At 37.5% G+C, this 23,239-nt stretch overlaps 1 protein-coding gene across 4 annotated transcripts in view; it reads right to left on the reverse strand.

The window, feature by feature from the left end:
- The window catches only part of LOC135585576 (uncharacterized), a 34,533-nt gene extending 13,038 nt beyond the window's left edge, over positions 1 to 21,495 (reverse strand). The window contains exons 1-16 of one of the 4 annotated variants that reach the window (XM_065191162.1): positions 21,258 to 21,495; positions 21,085 to 21,177; positions 19,774 to 19,949; positions 17,285 to 17,558; positions 17,144 to 17,211; positions 17,012 to 17,081; positions 16,571 to 16,927; positions 15,746 to 15,825; positions 15,605 to 15,656; positions 13,599 to 13,752; positions 10,947 to 11,034; positions 9,590 to 9,692; positions 9,426 to 9,516; positions 5,579 to 5,676; positions 3,863 to 4,057; positions 514 to 759 (exon numbers count right to left, since the gene is read on the reverse strand). In XM_065191162.1, the coding sequence (XP_065047234.1) occupies positions 514 to 759; positions 3,863 to 4,057; positions 5,579 to 5,676; positions 9,426 to 9,516; positions 9,590 to 9,692; positions 10,947 to 11,034; positions 13,599 to 13,752; positions 15,605 to 15,656; positions 15,746 to 15,825; positions 16,571 to 16,927; positions 17,012 to 17,081; positions 17,144 to 17,211; positions 17,285 to 17,558; positions 19,774 to 19,949; positions 21,085 to 21,177; positions 21,258 to 21,461 (2,349 nt within the window). In that variant the 5' untranslated portion in view covers positions 21,462 to 21,495. Of the gene's footprint in view, positions 1 to 513; positions 760 to 3,862; positions 4,058 to 5,578; positions 5,677 to 9,425; positions 9,517 to 9,589; positions 9,693 to 10,946; positions 11,035 to 13,598; positions 13,753 to 15,604; positions 15,657 to 15,745; positions 15,826 to 16,570; positions 16,928 to 17,011; positions 17,082 to 17,143; positions 17,212 to 17,284; positions 17,559 to 19,773; positions 19,955 to 20,512; positions 20,530 to 21,084; positions 21,178 to 21,257 lie in introns of those variants that run through there. The other 3 variants (XM_065191161.1, XM_065191164.1, XM_065191163.1) reach the window with 3 other exon arrangements.
- Between the last annotated feature and the right edge of the window lie 1,744 nt (positions 21,496 to 23,239).

A 23,239-nucleotide genomic window follows, 5' to 3' on the forward strand; every position in this document is an offset into this window, starting at 1 on the left:
ACTCAATCCCTATGTTTAATACTTCTGAAATATATTGATCACTGTCTCACATTTGAATTTTGAAGGCCAGATAAACATAAATCCATGAAATAGATATTGTTTTGAGATTTCAAAGTCCTTTATGTGATTTTGAATACAAAAGCAATAAGAAATATGATGATGAACCCTCTTGCTGAGAAAAAAAATATAAGAAGAACAAGAAGGCAAGACGTAGAAGAATTCCACAAACCAGGCTAAAGTTGTTATCTAATATTCATCCAGTATTTGTACAGAAGGCCCAAACTGGCAGGTATAAAAGAATACAAAGTAATAGCAATAATGAGTCAGGAAGAGATCATATCTATAACTCATTCAGATATTCTTCTGCTGATCATCTAAGCTTAATAAAGATAAACAACAATAAAATAAGGAAACAAGCATATGCAGATTCAGACTCATAAGATACATTAGGTTCAGACCATGAACTATTGTGGTGCAAATTGAAAGACTAGATCTTGCAATACTATAACTTACAATTGGAGAGGCATGTGATAGTGACTCAGGTAGATGCTTTACGATAATCTCATTCCACTGCTCAAGCCCACATGAGGCACAATCTCCATTTAAGGCCACTGGACCATCAAGTTCATACGAAGGAGCAGATGATATCTTCTTACTTCTGGTACAATCAGAAATACGCTGGATATCAAGTAATCTAAAATCTTGGAGGTCATCGGCTCCTTTAAATCCAGAGACTGCACGAAGGCACTCATCGAGAACCTAATTCACAAGCTTTAAATAATCAACTCATGTGGTTAAGATAGTGAAAGATTGAATGCAGCAATGCCTAAATTAGCAATCATCAATCTCAAGAACAAGTTTGATGTGATAAATATTATATAAGAAGCTGAAATAATAGTTGCATTTAAACCTTCAATCAGAAGGACCAGGCTATGAGATAAAGGCAAGTCATCTTATTTACTCGAAACCAAGGTTTAAAATACCAAAAAGATACTGACACTGGAATCCTGCTGGACCATTATGCCAAAGTCAGTATGGTACCGTTAGACCTCAAGAAATATGAAAATAAATGTTCAATGCTGACGTTCGGTCAGTACACTGTAGAACTGGCTTATTGGTGCACATCAGAATGTTACGTTAGAAAATCACGAGATTTCAAACTATGCTTGAAACAACATGAAACAACTAACTTGTACTTGCAAAATAAATTTATTGGGCCAGGGCTCAACCATCACATTTTGTGAGTAAACATACAAGCAAACCATCATGCATGTATGGTTGTGAATACTAATGGGAGACAATGAAGATTCCTTATTTTCCATATGGCAAGGATTTAGACCTCAGTTGATACCTTCTCTAGTAACCATTTGGAATGCAACTGTGTTGATATACCAAGTGGTATAGCAACTTATCACCAGAAGAAAATATGATAGCAAACTGAATACCAACCGGTAATGACCTATATGGTCCGATATCAATCCTTGAATGAATGGGTATATACCGGCAGAACATACTGCTCCAATTGGTATATAAAACCTTGCCATTTATAGAGAATGACAACAATTACAAAGTGTCAAGTCGACAATCTTTTTCTAAATTTGTTTTTATTTCTGTGAAAGCTAACATTAGAAAATACTGAACCTTTAAATCCAAGGAATTATAAGACTCAGTGGTGACCAACTGCAACAGCATTACTAGAGCCTTAATGAGCCTAATAGAATATTAAAAAAATGTTCTTTAATTTCACTTTAAAGATCTTACATGGTTGTGTTAATGGATGATGATGAGAAGGAGAATGTTTGTATACAGTGAAGTGTATGATACTTTAAAATAATGTACCTTGAATAGGAATTATCTTGACATGCCAAGCCACATATGCTGTACTGACACATGGGCAGGCCAAATTTTGACGTATGCGGAATATGACCAAAATACATGGCAGTATGCTGTGTCAGGACAGTTTTGACACCCCACTGTGCCATGAAATAGCAATCATTTTGTGAATTAACCCTAAATTCAGGCATCAACTTTTCATAATTTGAACTTTTTGCAACAAAAATAATTCAATAGATCTTCAACAACCCTACAAAACACCTGTCGTTATTAAGGCCCATAGATTTAAACAGTGACAGGCTGTAGTAAGTTTTCAGAAATCCATCTACACAGCAGTCTACGACAGGTCTGGGACTTCAATGTAATACTCAACCAGAAACTTCAACCTTTTTTTATTTCTCTTCAAAGAAGCATCATAACAAAGACTTTCAAAGACATTCCACATAAATTTTGGAAATCAAAACTGATTTTTAATTTGAACCTTGGCTCCTTGAAGGAAAACACATGAAGCAATCAACTGAGATACACCTTCCATTCCAAGAGATGAAAATTTAAATGCCAATTCATTTCAAATTTGGAAATTTTCCATTGAGTCTAGTCTTTTGCAAACCAGAAAATGGAACAGAAGAGTTTATCGGCGATGAATCATTCAGCGAGCACAGTAGCCGAATCTTCAAGTAATAAAGAATCAATCAATTAAAACTAGATGAGACAATGGAAAAAGGAAGACAAAGGATGAGAATGGTACATGATCCCAAATTAAGGAACAGCCGTGCCCTTCTGCCCTTCTTAGAGCTGAATCATGGAGAAAATCCATATTGCTAAACCCAAATCCATACACTAGCCTGCTAAAAGAATGGCATTTCAAGACTCTGTTTATGAATGGTGCCAATGGCCAGCTGGCAAGGGCGAGGCGTACCATTCTGTTTGCAACATGGTAATATTGAGAGCAGTATTGAGGTTTTGGGTTCTTTGCTTTTTTTGCTTCATCTCAAATTATTTGGACAGTACACCTATCTGAATCAGATAGAACAAGTACATGCACGAGATTTGAGATATTGGTGTGAACCTTGATTTTTGGAAAGAAATTGCAAGACCTTACATTTTGTGGAAAGAAGATGGTTTCTTATATAAGTGGGTTGGTATTACCAACAGTTAGAAACAGAATCTGGCTGGGTCAATCCTCACAAAGATCATATTTTTTTAAATTGTAGCACAGAATATTTGTTTCTGCAATGATTTGAAATACCGCCTAAACAGGTAAACACCAGGCAGTATGTATGTATGGAAGTATGTATGTACAGGACGGTATTTACTGGTCTACAGCTGAACCGACACGTGGACCAGGGCTATTCGCCTGGTCCAGTCTGGTTCACAGGCTGCCTAGTAACCCACATAAACTGAGCTTACCCCTCAATTTGAAAATATTCTTCTGTTAAGTTTATGTTTAGGGTTTTTAAATTTTAATAATCTTCTTCTGATCTCCGAGTAGAAGAAGGTTGTTGTTAATAACCTTCTCTCTCGAAGACAATCAATCCTTTTGATCAATCCTTACCTAAAGCCACCTGATGCTGCCAACCCGACTGGTTACTGCTGGCATTGCCAGCCAACCATTGTTGAATAAGGAGAGGAATGAATGGCCAAAGAAATAGAAAGATTATTGAACATAATCATCAAGATTTGAAATCAACAAGCAGCATCCCATTCCATTAGGGACAACTTACCAGTAGCTAAAGTTGTGAACTTCCTCATTATAGCTTATTAAAATGGCCAACCATAAAAAAATTAGTTGGAACTCATTTTTTGACATTATACTGAAAGATGAACAGGAACTGTTGAAATTCAAAAATAGACATATGCTTTCATAATTTCATTATGACATGTAGGACCATTTATCTTAGTAGATACGTATGTATAAGCTGCATTGTACATACAAGGGTGATGAGTATTCAAATAAATGGTAAATTATAAGGATCGTCTACATATAAAGATTTTCAACTGTTATTATCAAATGATATAAGATAGTTACCTTAATAGCAGCCATAATGCATTTTTCTGTGGTTACTCCAACAGCTTTGCTAAATTCTTCCTTGCAAAAACCAGCTACTGCTTCACAGCTAGATTCATGATTCCTTGCGTGCAAAAGTTCATGAACACTATCAGATACTTGTCTCCAAAATCTAGTTACCATACTTGGATAGTTGTGTGCCACTGCTCTCAAGACCTAAAAGATAATGTCAAAAATCAAGAGTCCATGCCTGTATTGAATAGTATATAAAACATGAAGAAGAATTTATTAGATACCAATCAGCTTATCAGGAATGCACAATTTACGACTACACCTCTATCCATGAGAAATTTTTTAAATAAAAAGCCCTTATCTCAGTATATTTTAGTACCAAGCTGAGGAACAGACTAAAGCATTCAAACAACGAAACTGATCTACAGAGCTACCAAAGCAACTAAGAGAAGAGTTATCAGAATCTACTAATTAAATAAATCATGGTTAAGTAAAACAAGCAGAAAAAAACAATAGCTTCCTCTTGATCAAGGAATTGTGTCTTTGCTCAGTTACAATAAAGCAAGACAAAAGACTGAGTAATTTGTCTAGTGAAAACAATATGTTAAGAGCCTGTCTGCTTAAGTTCATAACAGTTCTTAACTCTCTCTCTCTCTCTCTCTCTCTCTCTCTCTCTCTCTCTCTCTCTCTCTCTTTCTCTCTCTCTCTCATTCATTATGTCTTTGCTGCAATGCATTCTGTTCATTTAAATCAGCATTCCACTCCATCATCCTGTTAACACTTTGCTTTGTAAAAGAATACTCAGCCCCCAGGTTGATAGTGGACAAGGTTTGCCTAGGTGATACTAGGCTGTGACCCCTTAGTAGCCTAAACAGCACAATGGCAATTAAGCAGGTGCTTAAACTAAAATATAACCAAAATCCAATATAACAGTATGAATTACTATATTTTCGAATAGGATAAAACATTAGCCTAAACAGCACAATGGCAATTGAGCTGAGTGCTGGCAGATGTTCCTGCCCATACCTTATTGGCATTTGAGCATAATGGACTTGCATACAGGAAGAATAACTGTTATTTCAACAGTTGCTCTATTTCTGAAAATGTTCTACTCAATTTGTCCAAAGATTTGGTAGTAGAAAAAAATTGGTTAATCTGGTGGGAATTAAAGGCTTGCAATCAGTAATCCCCAATGCATGATATATGAAACAACATCATAAGAAGTGACTTTCATGAACTTGGTTGCTTGCTTGCCCAGAACTATAGGGAAGATCATAAACTCTGAATTGTATAGGGTGCATTATAATTTGCATCTTTATATTGACGCCACCATCATAATACACATACTAGCGCTTGCTTTCCAACCACTTATCCAGAAAAGTTTAGTTTTCTTTTGTAGATGATTCACATTATAAGTTTCCATTGTTTGGAAATTTCAAGCACTGGGGCTTTTTTTCATTGTCATCATTATTGGATACCCTTTAAGCCTTTATCAACTCTTTGATCCATCAAAGGAAGCTACTACTACCAAGGTGAGCCTCCTAAGATGGCCTAAAATGCTAAAAGCCATGAAGAATATACTAAGTCTTCATCAGCATTTTGTATTACATTCATCTAGGAGAAAATTAATTCAGTACTGGCAAATTCAATCAAAATGCAATTTAAGAACCTTTACAATTTACATACAACTAATAACTAGAAAAAATAAGCACTAAGATATTATACCTGAAGGGCCTCAAAAACAACACTTGGATGTCTCCTCTTCTCCGATAAGTGAAATAAAGTAGAGAATATGGATGGCTCTAGTTGGTCATGAGAAAAACCTGAACAGATCAAAGTTTCAGTTTACATTGTCACTTGTTTAGAACATCTAATAATCATAAATAGATTTGCATCACTAAACCTTATGTTGGAGTCTGAAAACAAAACAACAACTAACCAAAGTTTCTAAGGCAAGCTTATTGATTATTACAAACATACTGAAAGCATACAACAATTCAGCAAATGATTGACTTGCATAATCTAACCAAAAGTTTAACTTCAATTCCCTCATGAACCAACTACAAAGCTTGAAAATAATTGGACATACAACAATAGATTCAGAAAAACATTTATGATTAAAATACTACTACTTTATTTCAAACCAAGAGGGTCAGTTTTAAAGCAACACAATGTTACTCATGTGCAGCGAATACATTTTATATCAATGTGTCTCAAACACTAGCCTTATGACTTAAGCCTGATGTTGAAATCCCTTATTTTGATAATTTTCTGAAAATAAAAAGTCTCACACTTAATTCAAACACAGGAGCAAAACCAAAACTTGGAGATGAGAGAAAGGGAAGGCTTTTCCAAGGAAAAATTACTAGATCATATTAGTGCTGTTGCCTATTTTCTTCATCCTTTTGCAAGAAGAAAAACTAAGCAATAAAGAGATTTTTGGGGAACTACAATTATCATGGCTGGTTAATCAAGAAGGATTCAGATAGACAATATAGAAAGGTCTTTGCACAATTCCATTATACAAAGAGAAATTATGTTCCTAAAGAATGGTTTGGTTCACATTCCTTTTACAACTGTGACAAGTGATCGATTCTTTCCCTTGATTTTTGCAAAATCCATGGGATCAAATTAATCATCTAAATTGAACAGAAACACAAAACATGAAAGATCACTGGTTCCAAGTCTCCATGCATAATAGGAGACTTTTGTCTAATATATGAAAATACAGAAAGAAATTGTTTTCTCCAATTTTATCCTATTTCATGAAAATCAAACATGTATTTAAATTAAAGGTTAATGGCAGGTTTTCTTTTACATCCCACTCCAATCCTGCTTTGTGCACACAGTCTCAATCAGAGATGATCAGCAATCTCATTATAGGTAAACAGCAATCTTTGTGGTAATCATTTCTTCCCATACCATGTCACAATTCCTGATGCCTTGTTTTCTTAATAGCTTTTTGTTATTGGAAAAGCACATATATTTGTTGTTTGCTTTTTCATCCATTTTGTCAAGCTATCTTGAGTTCTTATTCTCAATCTTTTGCCATTTTCTTTAACTTCTCTTTTTTAATTGGTTATGATATGCTATCGAATGGTCAAGTCATTTCCACAACTTTACATTCTTGGATAACAATAACATTATCTAAAATAACAACCCTCTTGAATGCCTTAAAGAATTATACCATCACATTGACAGAGACCCTGTTCCATCTTTATGAGTTGATGTCCGCAAGTGTTGTATAGATGGCATTGATGCAAACAAAAGATGAATATGTGAATCATGGATCAAAATGTCGATCAGGTTGGCCATACCAGTATGGTAATGGTATGCACTGCTATATCATGTGTTGGTACAGGTTGGTACTGGTCAAACCTTCGTTCATAATTTTGTACCATATCGACATTTCAAGCTTAGCTCGGCATGGTACGGTATGAGCGTACCGAGCGATATGCTCTGACGTACCACTCGGTATATACATATATATATATACATATATATATATACATATATATATATACATATATATATATATATAATAAAAAAGTTAAAAAATAAAAAGTGGGCGATGTCGTCGAGGCGAGGTCGCCTCGTTTCTTCTCCCCGTGCGGATGAGGAGAAGTCGCCGACGACGCCGAGGCCTCGTCGCCTCAGACGAGGAGGCGACATCTCATCTGCGTGTACGGCAAGGGAGGGCGGTGACGGATCGAGATCGTCAAGGGAGAGCAACGCCGGATCACCAAGTTCTCCCTCTTCTTCCTTCTCCCTTGGCTAATACCGCATGGTAGCGAGCGGCGACAGTCGAACTCGATCGTTACCGACCGATTTCGGGCGATAACGGGACGGAAACATCCCCAATTGACAGTACCACCCAGTAGCAGGTGGTCCGCATACCGATCTGTTGGCGGACCGAAACGTATCGCCTGGTAGGGACGATATCATTCGAAATTAAAATCCTTGGGTCAAACAACTACAAGCAAAGAGAGAGAACAGATAAAAGAAAGATGAGGGAAGGAGAGGATGGAGGCATACACTTGAGTATTTGACAAACAAGAACGAAGGTGACCTCGTTATGAATGTAGGGGTAATAAAGGAGAGGCTCAATGGAGGTAGTGGCACGTTGGGATTGGTCCGCCTTGTTCTTGCTGCTCATCTTGGAGTTGGCATAGGAAAGGGGGAAAGAAGAGGGAAGAGAGAGAAGGATTACAGCTGCTTAGATTTATTTAAAACAAAGAAGAAAGCAATGTATGCAAGTTCGAATAATACCGTCCGGTACGGGCGATACGTATCGGTCCGTCAGCTGACCGGTACACGGACCGCCCGTTACCGGGCGAAACAGAATATATATATATATATATATATATATATATATATATATATATATATATATATATAAACGAGGTAACGTCGCCCCGCGTGGGAGAAGGAAAAGGCGGTATACCACTCAGTATACAGTATCATACCCATAACGAGCGAGCGTCGAAACTCCGGTACGGTACGATATTTCAATCCTTGGAAGAAAGTATCCCCAAATCAGTCGTGGGAGGTAGGCTTACGGTAAGTAAAGTTCAGTATTAATTAGCTTATCGCCTGATAGGTCTGATATGGTAAGATTATCAAGAAATAAGCTTAAATTTGGACCAAACCAAGTAAAATTGCCTGATCAGCATATTGGCCAACCATTGAACTGGTAAATACCAAACCATACCTCCCAGTATAATTGAGACTTAAATCCATGACATAAATATCATCCCAATCCATGAAAGTATCTGCTTGAACAAAAATACAAGTACATATTCATGAGAATAACTCCCAAATCATCTTAGGATAGTAACAACTGTAAGTTATGACATTTAGTCAACAACTTTACAAAGTTATCAAAATATCCTTGCCTCATTCAATGTAAATGTCATCTTTGGCTGCATTGCAAATTCTGATGAACACAAATTGAATAGAAAATTAATGCTATAACAATTTCCCCAGAATATTTTTCCTGTTATTGCCCACCTCTTCAACATAACAACTAGCACTAAGTACAGATGATACAACAAAACAATATATCAGAAGCAAGAGGAGAAACATTGTGTAGAATGAGAAAAACTACATTATGCATAGTGCAAAGTTGGTGGAAAAGTGAAAACTTGTATATCAGACAAGAACAATTACAGATCAAAAGTCTCTATGGAGACATTCGGATTAGTTAGTGCATTGTTACACGAGTGACATGTCTCAGTTTTAAATCCACGTATGAGCGTCATGTACGTCATTTGATGTAATGGTAATTTCTTCAAATTTTAAAAAAATTTGAAATATGTCATGATACACTAAACTTCTTTGCACAGAAAAAAAAAAAAACAACAAGCAACTATTTAGAATTGATGAAATACAACATCAAGCATTAAGACCTGACTGGCATATCAGTTCAGTCCTAAAAGGCAAAACTAGTGTGCCAAAGCAATGTAGGAAAGAAATAAAGGAAACAAATATAGGAAGAAAGACTGAAACATTTATAAGAAAACCAAACTGAATATTTGAACTGGAAAACTTGTAATTATAAAAATAAACTAACCATGTAAAATATCTTCTTCAAGCAATTTTAGGACGAGCAATAAAGGTGGGGATCTGGAAAATGATGCACCTAAGCAACTAAGATTGTTAACCTGTAAAAATAGTTGTAAATTTTAATGTTGTCAAACATCATCATTTTCAGAGGAAAAGCAAATTAAAACATACCAGAAGACCAATATTTTCATTTTTGGAGGCAAGGATTTCCTTCATTTTTGAATGCAAGGATGTAATTGCAGTTGGTAGCAAATCCCCAGGCATGCGACCATATCTGTTAAATAGTAAATTATAAACAAACATAATGCAAAATAATATCACAAAAGAAAAGATAAATTGAGTACTGTTACTGCCTTCATGGTTTATACGCAATAAAGAAGAAGCAAGTCTGATATGACATCTATTAATGGTTTTTACATTTTAAACATTGGCCTGGTAGTGATTTATCAAACCCACTTACCAAAGATTGAGGGTTTGAAACCTTATCTGATATATTTTTATACCTTAAACATTTGTTTGGTGATAGTGTACCAGATGCAATTACCAAAGGCAAGGGTTTGAAATCTCATCTCATATATTTTACACCTTAAATATTGGTCTAGTTATGGTGTACCAAATCCACTTACCAAAGGTTGATGGTTCGAGACCTCATCTGATATATAGCATCTTAAACATTGGTCTAGTGGTGGTGTACCAGACTCGCCAAAGGTTGAGGGTTTGAAACCTCATCTGACTTATTACCTAAAACATTGGTCTGGTGGTGGTGTACCAAACCCACTTACCAAAGGTTGAGGGTTTGAAATCTCATCCAATATATTTTTACATCTTAAATATTGTTCTGGTGGTGGTGTACAGACTTACTTACCAAAGGTTGAGAGTTCAAAACCTCATCCGATATATTTTTACACTTGAAAGTTTAAACATTGGTCTGATAGTGATATACCAAAGTCACTTACCAAAAATTGAGAGTTTGAAACCTCATCCAACATATTTTTTACACCTTAAATATTAGTCTAGTGGTAGTGTACCAGACTAATTTACCAAGGGTTGAGGGTTCGAAACTTCATTCAGTATATTTTTTTCTTTCGTCACTTACCCTTTGAAGGAAAAAAAAGAAGCAAGTCTCAAAACTTTCAAACAATTGAAACAAAATTAAAAAGCCACAATTTAAAATATTTGTCCAACCGAGTATTGGTAATGGTGCATATAGTTTTATAGTGCTCTAACCACACACAACTTTTTTTTATTAATACCCAACCCAACAGAATTAGTCGACATACCAAACGGTATACCGGCATCATATCGATATGATATGATATGTTAATGAAATTAGTGTTGGACCAGTACTTAAATCCACAATGAAAACTAAAAGGCTTCTGCAAAATTTGAAAGACTCCACACTATCAATAGTGGAAAGAAAGGTTCAACACTGTTGGGCATCATGTAATATGCACTAACAATTCTAGATTTCAGAATATGATGAAAAAACAGATAGGAATAAGCATTAAGGAGAGAATCGAAATCATACGGGGAGGCAGATATCAAAACCAAGATGACTTTGAGCAGTGATGAAATAAGTCCATTATGAGTTTCATGTTGCAGAAGATACAATAAACCTGCAACACAAAGATCAACTTATCATGCATAGGACACTGCAATTAAACAAGGACGTATAGCTGAAAAAGGAATAAGTTATGGATAAAATCTGCATTTGATATGGTATGTAGAATCACTGCCACTGTCAAGTGGATCTTCAGAAAAAATAAGTTTGTAAATGAATACAGTAATTTATTTCCACATTCATGGGTTAATAGAACACAAATTTCTTCCAAGATGCCACATGAAAGAATAACTGACATAATAATATGAAGACGACATAATAATATGAAGACGAGAATGACAATAATAAGGGACCTATCACCCAACTGTCTGGGTAAGCTACAGGATTTTTCCTATCACCGAGTTTGATCAAGAGGCGCCTGCCTACTTGGAGGGTAGTTCACACCAGGGACTCCTAATTGACTCAACTTATTATATTAATATAAGCTCAGCTACTTGTCTTTTTTTTCTTTCCAACAAACATCTTCAGAGTACTTGGTGAATATAAAGGATATAGGTATGCAAGATGGGCAGGCTAACCTAAGCCCAAACTGACATATAGCACAGGGTTTGGCAGGATTCAGTTTGGACCATTGGGAATGGGCTAAAAAGTGTCAGTGGAAACTAGCAATTCGGTCAGGATTGGGCTGAGGGGTTAGGTAATGGTAGCCCAACTCAACCTCTCTACAAAGTAACTAAAGAGAAATCCCTTGTCATATGCCCCCTATAGGTTACCCAGCTGCTGCCCCTAACATCTAAGTTGTAACACATCTTCTTTCTTTTTCACAATGTTTGACACCAGTTGTCCCTTCATTGTCTCATATCTCTCAAATCCTTTATTACCGTCACAAATCTATATCCGTCAAACCACTCTCTCTCATGGTGCAGGAAGCATTGTCCTCCATTGCCTGTGCCACCTCCAGCAAAGTTGGTCACTTCTCCATCAGTGGTGCAAGTGGCCACCTCACCGACCTTGCTCATGATGCTTTCCCCTCCTACTGGCACTATCACCATCTGAGACCAAAATTTTAAATGTTTGAGTTTTGACAATCTTCTATATTCCTATTCTGACTGAAAATATTTGTCTTATGCATCTTTTTTCTATTTAAAATCTCTTGTGTTTGCTTTTACATTTGAATTTATTTTAGTGGATTTGTTTGCCCTTGTTATGATTTGGTGATTCTTTTAATGGTTTAAGGTTTAGTTTTAGTTGGATGGTAGAGATTGGAGATGTTGACGAGCCCCTCATGTATCACCCAACTAACTCAGGCCAACCTTACCAGACCGCTGGCTAGCCTTGAGTTACAGGAACCCATTTCAGGGTTCGGACAGAGTGGCTCATTAAAAAAAATCATTAAAAACTTGTGTTGGTTTTGGCTCTGCAGTAATCCAATCAACTGGCTAGGTTCAAACCCTATTGGGTACATCATACCACCTTATAAGCTATTTACTCCCATTTTATTTCTGATTGAATCTAGCAACTTTGCTATTGACCCCATACACCCATAATAACATCCTTGTCTTATCGACAATAGTTTGGGTCCATGATTCCTAACCGCCCAAGATTCTGATCCATGAGAATATCTTATCTTACAACCATCTAATTTTTTTTCTGATGACCCTCTCCAGTTTAACAATCCTTCTTTAAGTTTATGCATCTTCAGTAATGGTTTCTTCTTGTTAAACAATCTAAGAAACCTGAAACTCTAATTCTTGAAAATTTCTTGACTATATTCCCTAAATTTTTCTCTTTGTATTGCTAAAGTTGCATGTCATAAACCAGTATGCAAGAATTAAATATCATAAATGAGAAAATACTAACCAACAAGAAGGAAATGAAAAGAATTGTAAAACCATGGAATATTTATTCAGAGGTAGAGCACCATAAGGTACTAGCCTAGGAGACTGTGCTGTCTCAAAGGTGTCATTGCCAATTTTGCAATGTGATGAGCATGTGAGCCTTAGTATGTGGCCCACGCTGTAACATGCTAGCACATAACGAACAAAAGGTTGTTTCAGTAAAGGTGATCCTTGGATGAAAACAACAATTCAAAAATCGTTTTACAAGGCAAAGTATTAGTGAGAGACTATCCAACTCATCTCAAATTAAGAAAATGAGACTCAATGGGAAACAAGAATAAAAGAAACATAAAGCATCGTATGCTTTGTGGTGTAGATAAATCTACAGAACATGATTGACACGAAGCGCAAAACAGAAGATATCTAGGAAGTTCTTTTGAGTTACTTGATCTAAGTAAATTAAGCAATAAGCCACATTAAAAAATATGATTGGCATTGTCGCAACTTGCTAGGATCCCCCACACTCAGGTATTCATATGAACAACAAAAACATGAAGTTAATTCAAGTATTCAAGTATTCAACAAAAACAAACGATAAGCCTCTGAGAAGACTCAGAAGGATTTATGTTACAAATTTCTAATCAAACATGTAGCCAAAAAAATACACCAGACAAGGAAGTAGTAATAGAAAACTAATTAAGATTATAAAAGAATACAAACATGGTCCAAGCATTCCACCAATCAATCTAAAAGTTTGAAAATAAGGACTAATATTATGCACCTGTATGCAATTGCATTAGCTTTTGTCCCAGTGAGCTAGACAATGTAGTAAATGATCCACATTTTGAAGATTCTTTGTATTCAGCTACTTGTGATAATGTTAGAGAATGTCCGTCCAACATACTAGCCAAAACAGAAGTTGATTCGATCCGTACCTGTAGACAAAAGGGAAGAATCGATTGAACATACAAATAGGTAATAGGAAAATAAAACACAACCACTTGAAAGAAGAGGTTGACAGAATCCACAGATTACAAACAGTAATGCAAAACCAAGAGAAGATATAATCTTCCTCGACAAATGTGCATGTATGCTCCTCGGTAAGAAAGAAAACATCATATACGCAGTGAGTGGCAAAGCAGGGAATTTGACGTGTTAGAAAAGTCTGCAGTAAAAAGTAATCAACTCCATAATGGAGTCATGCTATGAAGCACAGACACGGACATGACACGAACACATCGAGGACACAAATTATATTTAATATTCCATAACCTTTTATAGTCTCTCCATACACTTACTAATGTAGCTTATTAATAAAATAAGTCCAATTTCCATAACAATTGTTGGAGCTTATTAATGTTGTAGTCATGATGCTGCTATCTCTGTGTTACTAATGAACATCTAACTTGCAGTTTGGACTTAAACCAAATGGATTTTTTTGTCATGAAGAAGAACACACTCCAAGATGCGCTTTGTCCCTACAATCATGAATCAACGACTAGAATAATATGTTAACAATTTAACTACTAAAAAAATAAATTTACCTACTAGAATAATCAGCAGTAAAAAAAAACCAGGTTAGCAATAAAAACTCAGATTAAAACCCCAGATTTTAAAACCCAGATTCAAAAACTAAAAAAATAAAATAGGTAAATTAATTGACCTTCGTTGGACGCCACCCAAATTAAAAAAATAAAAAATAAAATAGGTAAATTAATTTACCTTCATTGGACACCGCTGAGAAAGAAGCTTCGCTGGATGCCGACAAGATCGCCAAGTGCCCGAGAGCATGCGACGGCTACCGGGTCGCAGGTGGGTCGCTCGGGGCGATGGGTGCAACAACACGATGACAATGCGATGGTCATAGAGGGGTGCTCGGAGCGAAGGGCATGAGAGCACGACAACGTGCAACAACAGAGGGGGGGCTCAGGGCGAAGGGCTCAATCATCACGACAACACAAGATGACAGAGAGGCGAGCTCGGGAGGAGGGCTCGAGAGTGCTACAACACGCGACGATAGAGAGGGGGCTCAAGTTAGATGGCTCGACAACACGACAATGCGCGACAGCCATCGGGTCGTAGGTGGGGCACTTGGAGCGGAGGGCTTGGTAGCGCGACTCTGTCAGAGGCTTCGTAGGGACGCAGGTCAATTGGCAAGGGGCGGGGCCAAAGGATGATGATGGGACGCAAGTGGGGAGCAGGCTTCACTAGACCGAATGCAGGCGACGGGTGGGGCAGAGCCTGCCTCTTCCACAGGTGGGGCGAAGCAAAGGCTACACTGGTGAGGAAGAAGGGAAGCCGGTGAGGAAGAAGGGTTCAATCGAGTCTTAAGGTATTTAACGCCAACGATAGGTAAGAAAATCCTTCCTCAATTCGTGAGAAAAAGGATTCCAAGCCTTCACAGTCCACTCGCAGTGAGGAATCCCAGTTTCACAACACCTTCGCAGTCGTGGCACAGAATCCCGACTTCGACATTCTAAGTCGTATCCAACACAATTAAAAAAGAAAAAGACAAGGCTGGACAGACGTCCAACACGTGTCTGAATGTGTCAATGACGAACCTGTGTCTGACACGTGTTAGACACGGGTATGCCACTTAATCTAGCATGTCCATGCTTCATAGGAGCCATCTTTACTGGTGGCATTGCAGTTTGTTCTTCAACAATAAAGATGAGCTTCTAGAAAACCGGCTTTTGAAAAACCTTAAGTATATTTCACAGGTAAAAGGCATCAAAGGGAAGTCCATATGAAGACAAAAAACACACAACAGACTTTCAAAAAGCTTACCTTTATTATGGGATCAAAGAGCAAACATGTCATCAGATTAGCCTCGAATTTTCTGCGGAACAACAATTGCACAAAGTGATGGTAAAAAGAGAAAATAAAGAAAAAAAAGCTCATAGCATCAAAAGGTCAATTGAGTCGAACCTTGATTGTAGCACATCATTCTCAGGTAAAAGTAGCATCCAGAGAGAAGTAAGTGACTTTGGATCAGCATGGCAAAGATCCTTAGAATAGAAATAAAACAAGTACAAAATGCTCTCAGCACACTATTTTGAAATAGCAATAGATTTCAGAATTTTGACAACTGGATGGAACCAAAAATTACAGGACCTAGTATCAACTATCAAGCATGGTAAAAGCAAGGCCTCCAACCTAAAAATCTAATAGCTTTATGTTTTAACTCATCATGCATCTATACAGATTTTTAAATAGGTCTACATTAAAAGAAAGGATGACTACATCTCAAATCAAATAATCAATAACCACCTTCTATTCTATGGCCCATTAGAAAACGTTTTCGAATTTTTTGTTTCATAAAGTTCTCCAACTACTTCAAAGAAATTTTAAAGAGCATATGAAAGATATATTCAGCTCTAATTGGCAAACAACTAAGATTTATGCACACAAACCTATCAATGGAGCCTTTTGCATTACCTGTTGCATCTACTTGTCATTCACTGCTTATTTGGATGATCTCAACTACTATCAACTTCCTAACAGTCTAACAGCCAAGGCATCATTAGAAGAATAATGTTTTTACAAGCTACAGCTAACATCAAATATCTCGACCTTATGAAAAATAATTCAGCTTAACCATCTTACTTTTTGAGCAAAACAGCAGCTTTAAGTCCTGACATGGGACTTAAAGCACCCTACAACAATACATCTTTTCTTTAGTTGATAAGATTGCAACAAACCTGAACTTGCAGAAAAGTTAACCTGAGGGATTTAATGTAAACAAGAAAGTACCTGTATGCAAGTAAGTGCAGCCAACCTAACTTTTGAGCTTCTGAAACGGTCTATATGCTTAGAAGAGCCATCGCTATCACTATGATCCGAATCTGATGATGTGAAACCATATTTTGAAGGCACATGGTCTGAAGAACACTGAGCATCCAGTGTGTCATTATTAGGACCATCCTTCTTGCGCAAGTGTGGTGGTTTATAAGGACCGGGAACACTTTTTATGGATTCCCCCAACCCAGATTTTATGCCAGAAGAAATAAATGCTTTTTCCTTCAAATCACTGATCATAGGTCGTAATGAAGATCTACTGGGGAGACCATACACAAGAAATAATTGCAATGTTGCTACCAAACCTGGCACCTTAGATTTTCACAAAGAAAGTTATCGAAGGTTAACTAACAAAATTCATTCAAAATAAAGACACAGCAGAAGCTACAGACATACATGCCCTGAAAGAGAACCTTTTGGCTCCAAAAGAACCAAATGCAGACAATTAAGAAGATTCAACAAAAGCCTGCAAAAAGATAAGAGGTTATATTCAAGACTTCTGCTTGTCCAATTATGGGAAAAAAGTACCTTGACATGACAGAGTTTTCAAGCAGCAAGTTCTTCGACACCAAGTAATCTATTACTTTCCTCAATACCTGGTGACAAGATAAAATATGCCACAGCAACTATAGATACAGAGACAAGTTAAAACAAAGAAAACAAGCTCACCTCAATTGTTGATTGCCATAAGTTGGCCGGGATAGAAGTTCCAATTCCAGTTAAAGCATCACACATCATGGAAAGTGCATGAGTTTGTATGTCCCATAAAATGTTGCATAGAGGATTTCTATGTCCAGAATCATTGAAAGGACTGTGGGTTCCATGTGGATGATGTAGGCTAAATAACTCAGCATGCAAGCATGAAACAAGACAAACAAGAAGCCTGACTAACTCCATAATCTCAGATAACGAATTGTTTCTTCTATATGCTTTGACAGCAAGCCTGAAAATTTTGGTAAAGAATTATTTGTCATATAACTTACAGCATCCAAAAATGTGAAAGGTATTTGATTTTTTAAATGCAGAAACCAAAAGATGATACCTTCTAAGCACCCAAAAAATGGTTTATTTAGTAATATTATAATCATGGCATTTCTACACAAATACCTCAATGACATCCTCTGATATAATGATGCCAAGGTAGCACCTGACTTTCTTATCATGGTAAATTTGGACAGAAAACTTGTACAGAAGTAAAAACAAATCTGTGTTCTCTGACCGGTTTCCTATAGTGAGCTTGATCAGAAAAGGCCTGAGTCACCAGACACTTATTTGTCTCAAGATACCTAAAAAACAAAAGCAGGATTAGGTGATGAGCCAACAACTAGGTAGCAGCTCAGCTGGATGGCATGCTGGACAGCATGTTTTATGCTGACTCAACCAACCAAAATAACCAGCCAAAGCACTTGTTGGATTTATTGATTTTGGCACTGGCTTAAACCAACTAATTTTCTCCCATGTGCAGAAGCCAACAATCAGCCCAACTGCATTACTGAATTAACATGAAGTGGTCTGATCGACCCAAATGCTTATCAGCCATCCTGAGGTTTCCCCTTCGTGAACGCTGTTGACAAAGCAGCAACTGCTAGCTAAATGACGCTCACACAAATTGTGAAAACTTGGGATCATGACAAACTTGATATAAAAAAATTAATCACACACAAGTTTACTGAATTAATGGTCCAAAGAAAGGAATAAGGCACCAAGGATCCATGTGACAGACTAGTGACTACTACAATGTGCCCTGCTCAAGACATCACCAGCAGTGTCTTGCTATCCAATGTGCCCTGGTTAAGACATCAAGAACTCAAGAAATCAAAACTGAGATATTGAACCCATATCATTTAAACTCTAGAGGATATAGATGCCCACATTAGATGATGCAAGTTGATTAGAGTTATTGGTGGGAAAAAAGCTAGAGGATACCTAAAAATACTTTGTTGGAAATCGACCTAAATAAAGCTCAATAATAGCAGGAAAAAGGATCCATGTAGTCATCCCCAAATAGCCGAAACTAAGAATGGTGGTCATTGCATATTCACTGTACCGATACTGATAAAGTATGTTAGTACCAGGCTACCAGCATATATTGCATGGTTCGTCTAACCGGTCCGTACCAATGTACCGACCAGCTGTCAGTACGGTACATATCGAGCTGTACCAAACATACCAACACATGGTACATGGGAGCATACCGATGTACCGCCAATACCGGTCCCCTATCGGACCGGTACATACCGCCCATACTAAGTGGTATAACATAGTACGACGAACCTTGATATATTGTCCTCACTAATATCACTAAACAAATAAAGCATAAGTTGAAGCATCATATAACTCAACATTATATGATACATTATCTACAGGCCTGATACAGTCAGTACACTAAGGTGTTTAAATCCATGAACATAAATGAGTGAATCAGTGACTAGGGCTACAAGTTTAGCTCAATGATCCCAGACAGACTGTACGTGGCTTTTTAATACAGAGATGCTTTGTAATGAGCCCAAATAAACATAACATGCATGATCATCACATGAGCCAAGCAAGAACTTGTCTGCATGATCGATGCCAATGATGACAGCATTAAAATGATTGTGCCAAGATTGAGGCAGGCTTAATCATGATCAGACCAAACACTACCTTTGGACTGGCAACCAATCTGAAATTTAGCTATGCTCAAATATCATCTAGGTTCGATTAACCAAGCTCGTACATGCATTTATTATTTCAAATATTTTTAACAGGCCTGGCTATGATGCTCAAATAATCCTATAATGAATGTGGTTGAAACAAAATGATATATAAGTAACTACAGAATTTCAAAGAGCAACTACTGTGATTATGTTGGGCAATGCCTAAATGACCTTAGATAGTGCAAACAGGAGGTCTCCTCGACAAGGCAATCTTTTCGTCACTGCCAATTTCACATATTACACAAAAAAATGGACTTAGACATCAGGTTGTTATGATGAAATCTAAAGATAAATGCATAGTAGTACAACTTCAAGAATTCTCTTATTTATCTTTTTGCTTCAGATGAAAACAACATATGCAGATTGTGTTGATTCATTATCAACGAACAAACACCAAGCAAGTGAACAAGCACTGAGAAAGAAGGCTGAGAACTATTAACAAAATTGTTATAGTTCACTAACCTGAGAATATCTAAGACTTCGGTTAGTGCTTTCATTCTATAAGTGTCGTCCATACAAACACTACTATTATCAGTATTACCAAGCAAGTGCTCCACAACCCTTTTAAGAATGTTCAGTATTACGGTCCAAGAAGAAGAACTAATGCCAAGGAAGACTTTGCAACTAACAGCATGTATCTGCACTGGATATGAACAGCATCAGGGGCAGTAAATGGTAATGGCAGCATGTATAATAAAACAATCTCTGATTACATATTAAGACACAATGTCATACCAACAATTATTAATGTCATACCACTAGAAAACCAAATATCACAAAAGAACAGAAAATATAGAATTTCAAACACAAAAAAAAGGAAAAATTTATAGAATCTCAAACACACTTGATGATAACATTACAAGACATGCAAAGCCTACGACTAGTATCAGACAAAGATATCATCTTTTCCTTGTTAAAAAGGATATCAACCTAAAATCGATAGCACATTTACATAACGCAATTTTGAATAAAATTCATGGATCAAAAGGGACTAATCATTCCAGAGGTTTCACCTTCACGCATTCTAGTACGAAACCATCAGTACAAAGATCATGGTATAAAGCATGACACATGATGGCCACAGACAGGTAAAGCACAGGACAGTCCACGATATAAACTTAATTTCTGAGGTCATAGAATTTTCTATACATAAGTCAGAGAAGAAGAACATCTTAAGAAACTGCTCAGATTCATTACTTACTGTCATTGATGGTACTTCCAGGAACTTAATCTATGTCGCCAGAGGATTTTCAATCCACCAAATTTTGGTCGTAGAAGAATGTATCTACAAAGAGATAATAAACAATTATTTTGCTCTTATTGTTTTTTATTCTTATTAGAATCTTGGTCTATCTTTCTAAAGAGATTTTAAATTGTGGCTGTCTTTGGTTTCTTTGACTAGGGAGGGGTAGAGTACTTGTTTCCTCAGTGTGAGGATGCTTGTTGACCAAAGCGCCAAGCTCTACTTAGCCAAAATAAAAGTTTATGGAAGAACAAACAAAATTTATCGGGTGCATCGTCCTTCTGAATCCAAAAAAAAGAATCCTACCGATGGTCTAAAATTCTCAACCCGTATGCATCAGAGCATTTAATTTGATATACTGAACACTAGAATCCTGAAGATATAATCAAAGAAAAATCAGCAAGTTGTGCTTTTATCCCAAGCCCCAGTGACTTGGATCACTGTTTCGAATAGCTAGATCATTGAAGGAACAACTTGATGCATCAAGATCAACTTGATGCATCGAGAACGCAAGAAAGCACAAAGAATACCAAATGGCACGTCCACAGCAACACATCATCCACATCTTTGCACACCGAAGCCGCCGACGCCAGCTCAGCGAGCAGAACCAAATCCGCAGTCACCTGAAACCATCAAATCTCGCTCCCTCAGGAACAACCCAAAGATCAAAAAGAAGGGTCCGAGAACGGGATTCCAGCGTCACCTCGTGAGGGGGCAGATCGGTTGCGGCGGCGACCATGGCGTCGGAGGGGTGGGAGAGGATGAGATCGCGGAGGAGAGCGAGCAGGGCGGGGGGAGGGGGCGAGGCTAGGGTTTCGTCTCGGAGGGTGAGGAACGCCGTCCGCCAGCAGCGGACGCCGGATGAGGACGGCGCCATAGCGGGACCCGTTTCCAACCCGGACTTCATTTCTGGGTTTTTAAACGAGCGACGCGGAATGCCGGATGAAGACGACGAGATCGCCGGGCCCAATTCCAAGCCCGAGTTCTTTGGTGGGAACGATCCACACATCGGGCCCTTAATCTTCGAGTCTGTTGAGGGTGTACATGTAATTTTGGGAAACGTGCAACAACGAAAGGCTGGGAGAGGGAAGTTTCGAGTCTCTTGACACGCATGATTTGAATTAAGTTATATGGTGTAATAAAAATAAACCCTATTGTGATTATTATTTTGATGGTGTAATCGGGTATCATATTATGCTGTAATCATATTATTGCTTCGACCGTCCGAACAACTGATTATATTTATCTAAAAATACTTTTTAAATATATATATATATATATAATATATAAATTATTTAAAAAAGTAAATAATATAATAAATAATATTAGGCATAAAAAAATTAATAACAGCACTAATACAGTAAACAATTTTAAAAAATCAACCATCATTTTAAACATAAATTTTTAGCTAGATTAAATAATATCTGATGATATCCAAAATATGAATTAAATCCAAACAAAGTGTTCGATAATATAAAAGAAATAGTTATTATGATCAAATGTATATTTATAGTTTATCCATTGTTACAAGTGACTGTATATGAATTTGATATAGATCAAAACATATTTTTTATAGTCGTCAAAATGACATTTGGCAATTCTACTACTTATGTTCATGTTGGTGACGAAAGGGAAAAGGTGTAAAGATGTAAAGGATGATGAGAAAGTGAAGGAAGATTTGAGATAGACGACTGGTGGCCCAAAGAGAGGCGCAATTACACGAGTGATCTCACTTTCTTTCTCACGTCATCCTAATCTCAAAATTATCATACATATTTATATTCAATAAAAAAATATTTAAGTAATTTTAGCTATATTTATAATTTATAAAATTGGATCGGTTTTAATGAACAAGAATTGTGACGTGCCATTTGTATTGGATGGCCCGGACCGGGTTCAACCCCAGCGGCTTAATGGACGGTCTTTTTGCTCCGATTAGAAAGTATTTGTTATGGACCGGGTTCATGGGCCTCAATGTCGTGCGCCAAGCAATCATGACTGGGGTCCGCCGTAGAATTACCATGGTGCGCTCTGTGCTGGCTCGACGCGGGCTCCACATATTGGGTGGGCCCGAAATTTGGGTGGTCAAAAAATCTCGAGTTACGAAATAATACGGTGCTAACTCGGATGATGCGAGAAATATGCACGAGACTTGACTCTCGGTAATAGAATTTGAGGAGGTCAGAGAGCGAGAGAGAAAGAGAGTCGGGCTGTGCACGTGTTAACCGTGGAAAAGCCGACCCAACCTGCGGTGCATGTGTTTCCGAACAGGACAAGTAAATATATAGATGTATATGGCGTGCCTAATGATGGGGGCCAGTCCACGCCGGGACCCACGGGCTCGCCTATCCACATCATTGTCGCTCCTTCGTGGGGCCCGTCCCCCACTCACCCCTCCATCTTCGTATGCCAGTCATGAGAGAACAGGTTACTCGCTGAAGCTACTTGCTAATTAGGCAAAACTTGGACAAGGCCATGGCGGAGGACAGACAAATGGAGATGTACTTAAGTGGTCATGGCTTTGTGGGTTTCTGCAATGGCTGAAAGCTGAGCTAGGGTAGAAGCATGATGTTAGAAGGTGGAAAGGGGCGGTGGGGACGACGCCAAAAGAAATCTAAAAGGAAAAGGTGATGGATGGATGGATGGATAGAAGGTGCGGGCGGTCCCACACACGCTGGAGTGGGC

This window comes from Musa acuminata, chromosome BXJ1-7, assembly GCF_036884655.1.
Source record: "Musa acuminata AAA Group cultivar baxijiao chromosome BXJ1-7, Cavendish_Baxijiao_AAA, whole genome shotgun sequence".
NCBI classification, from domain to species: domain Eukaryota; kingdom Viridiplantae; phylum Streptophyta; class Magnoliopsida; order Zingiberales; family Musaceae; genus Musa; species Musa acuminata.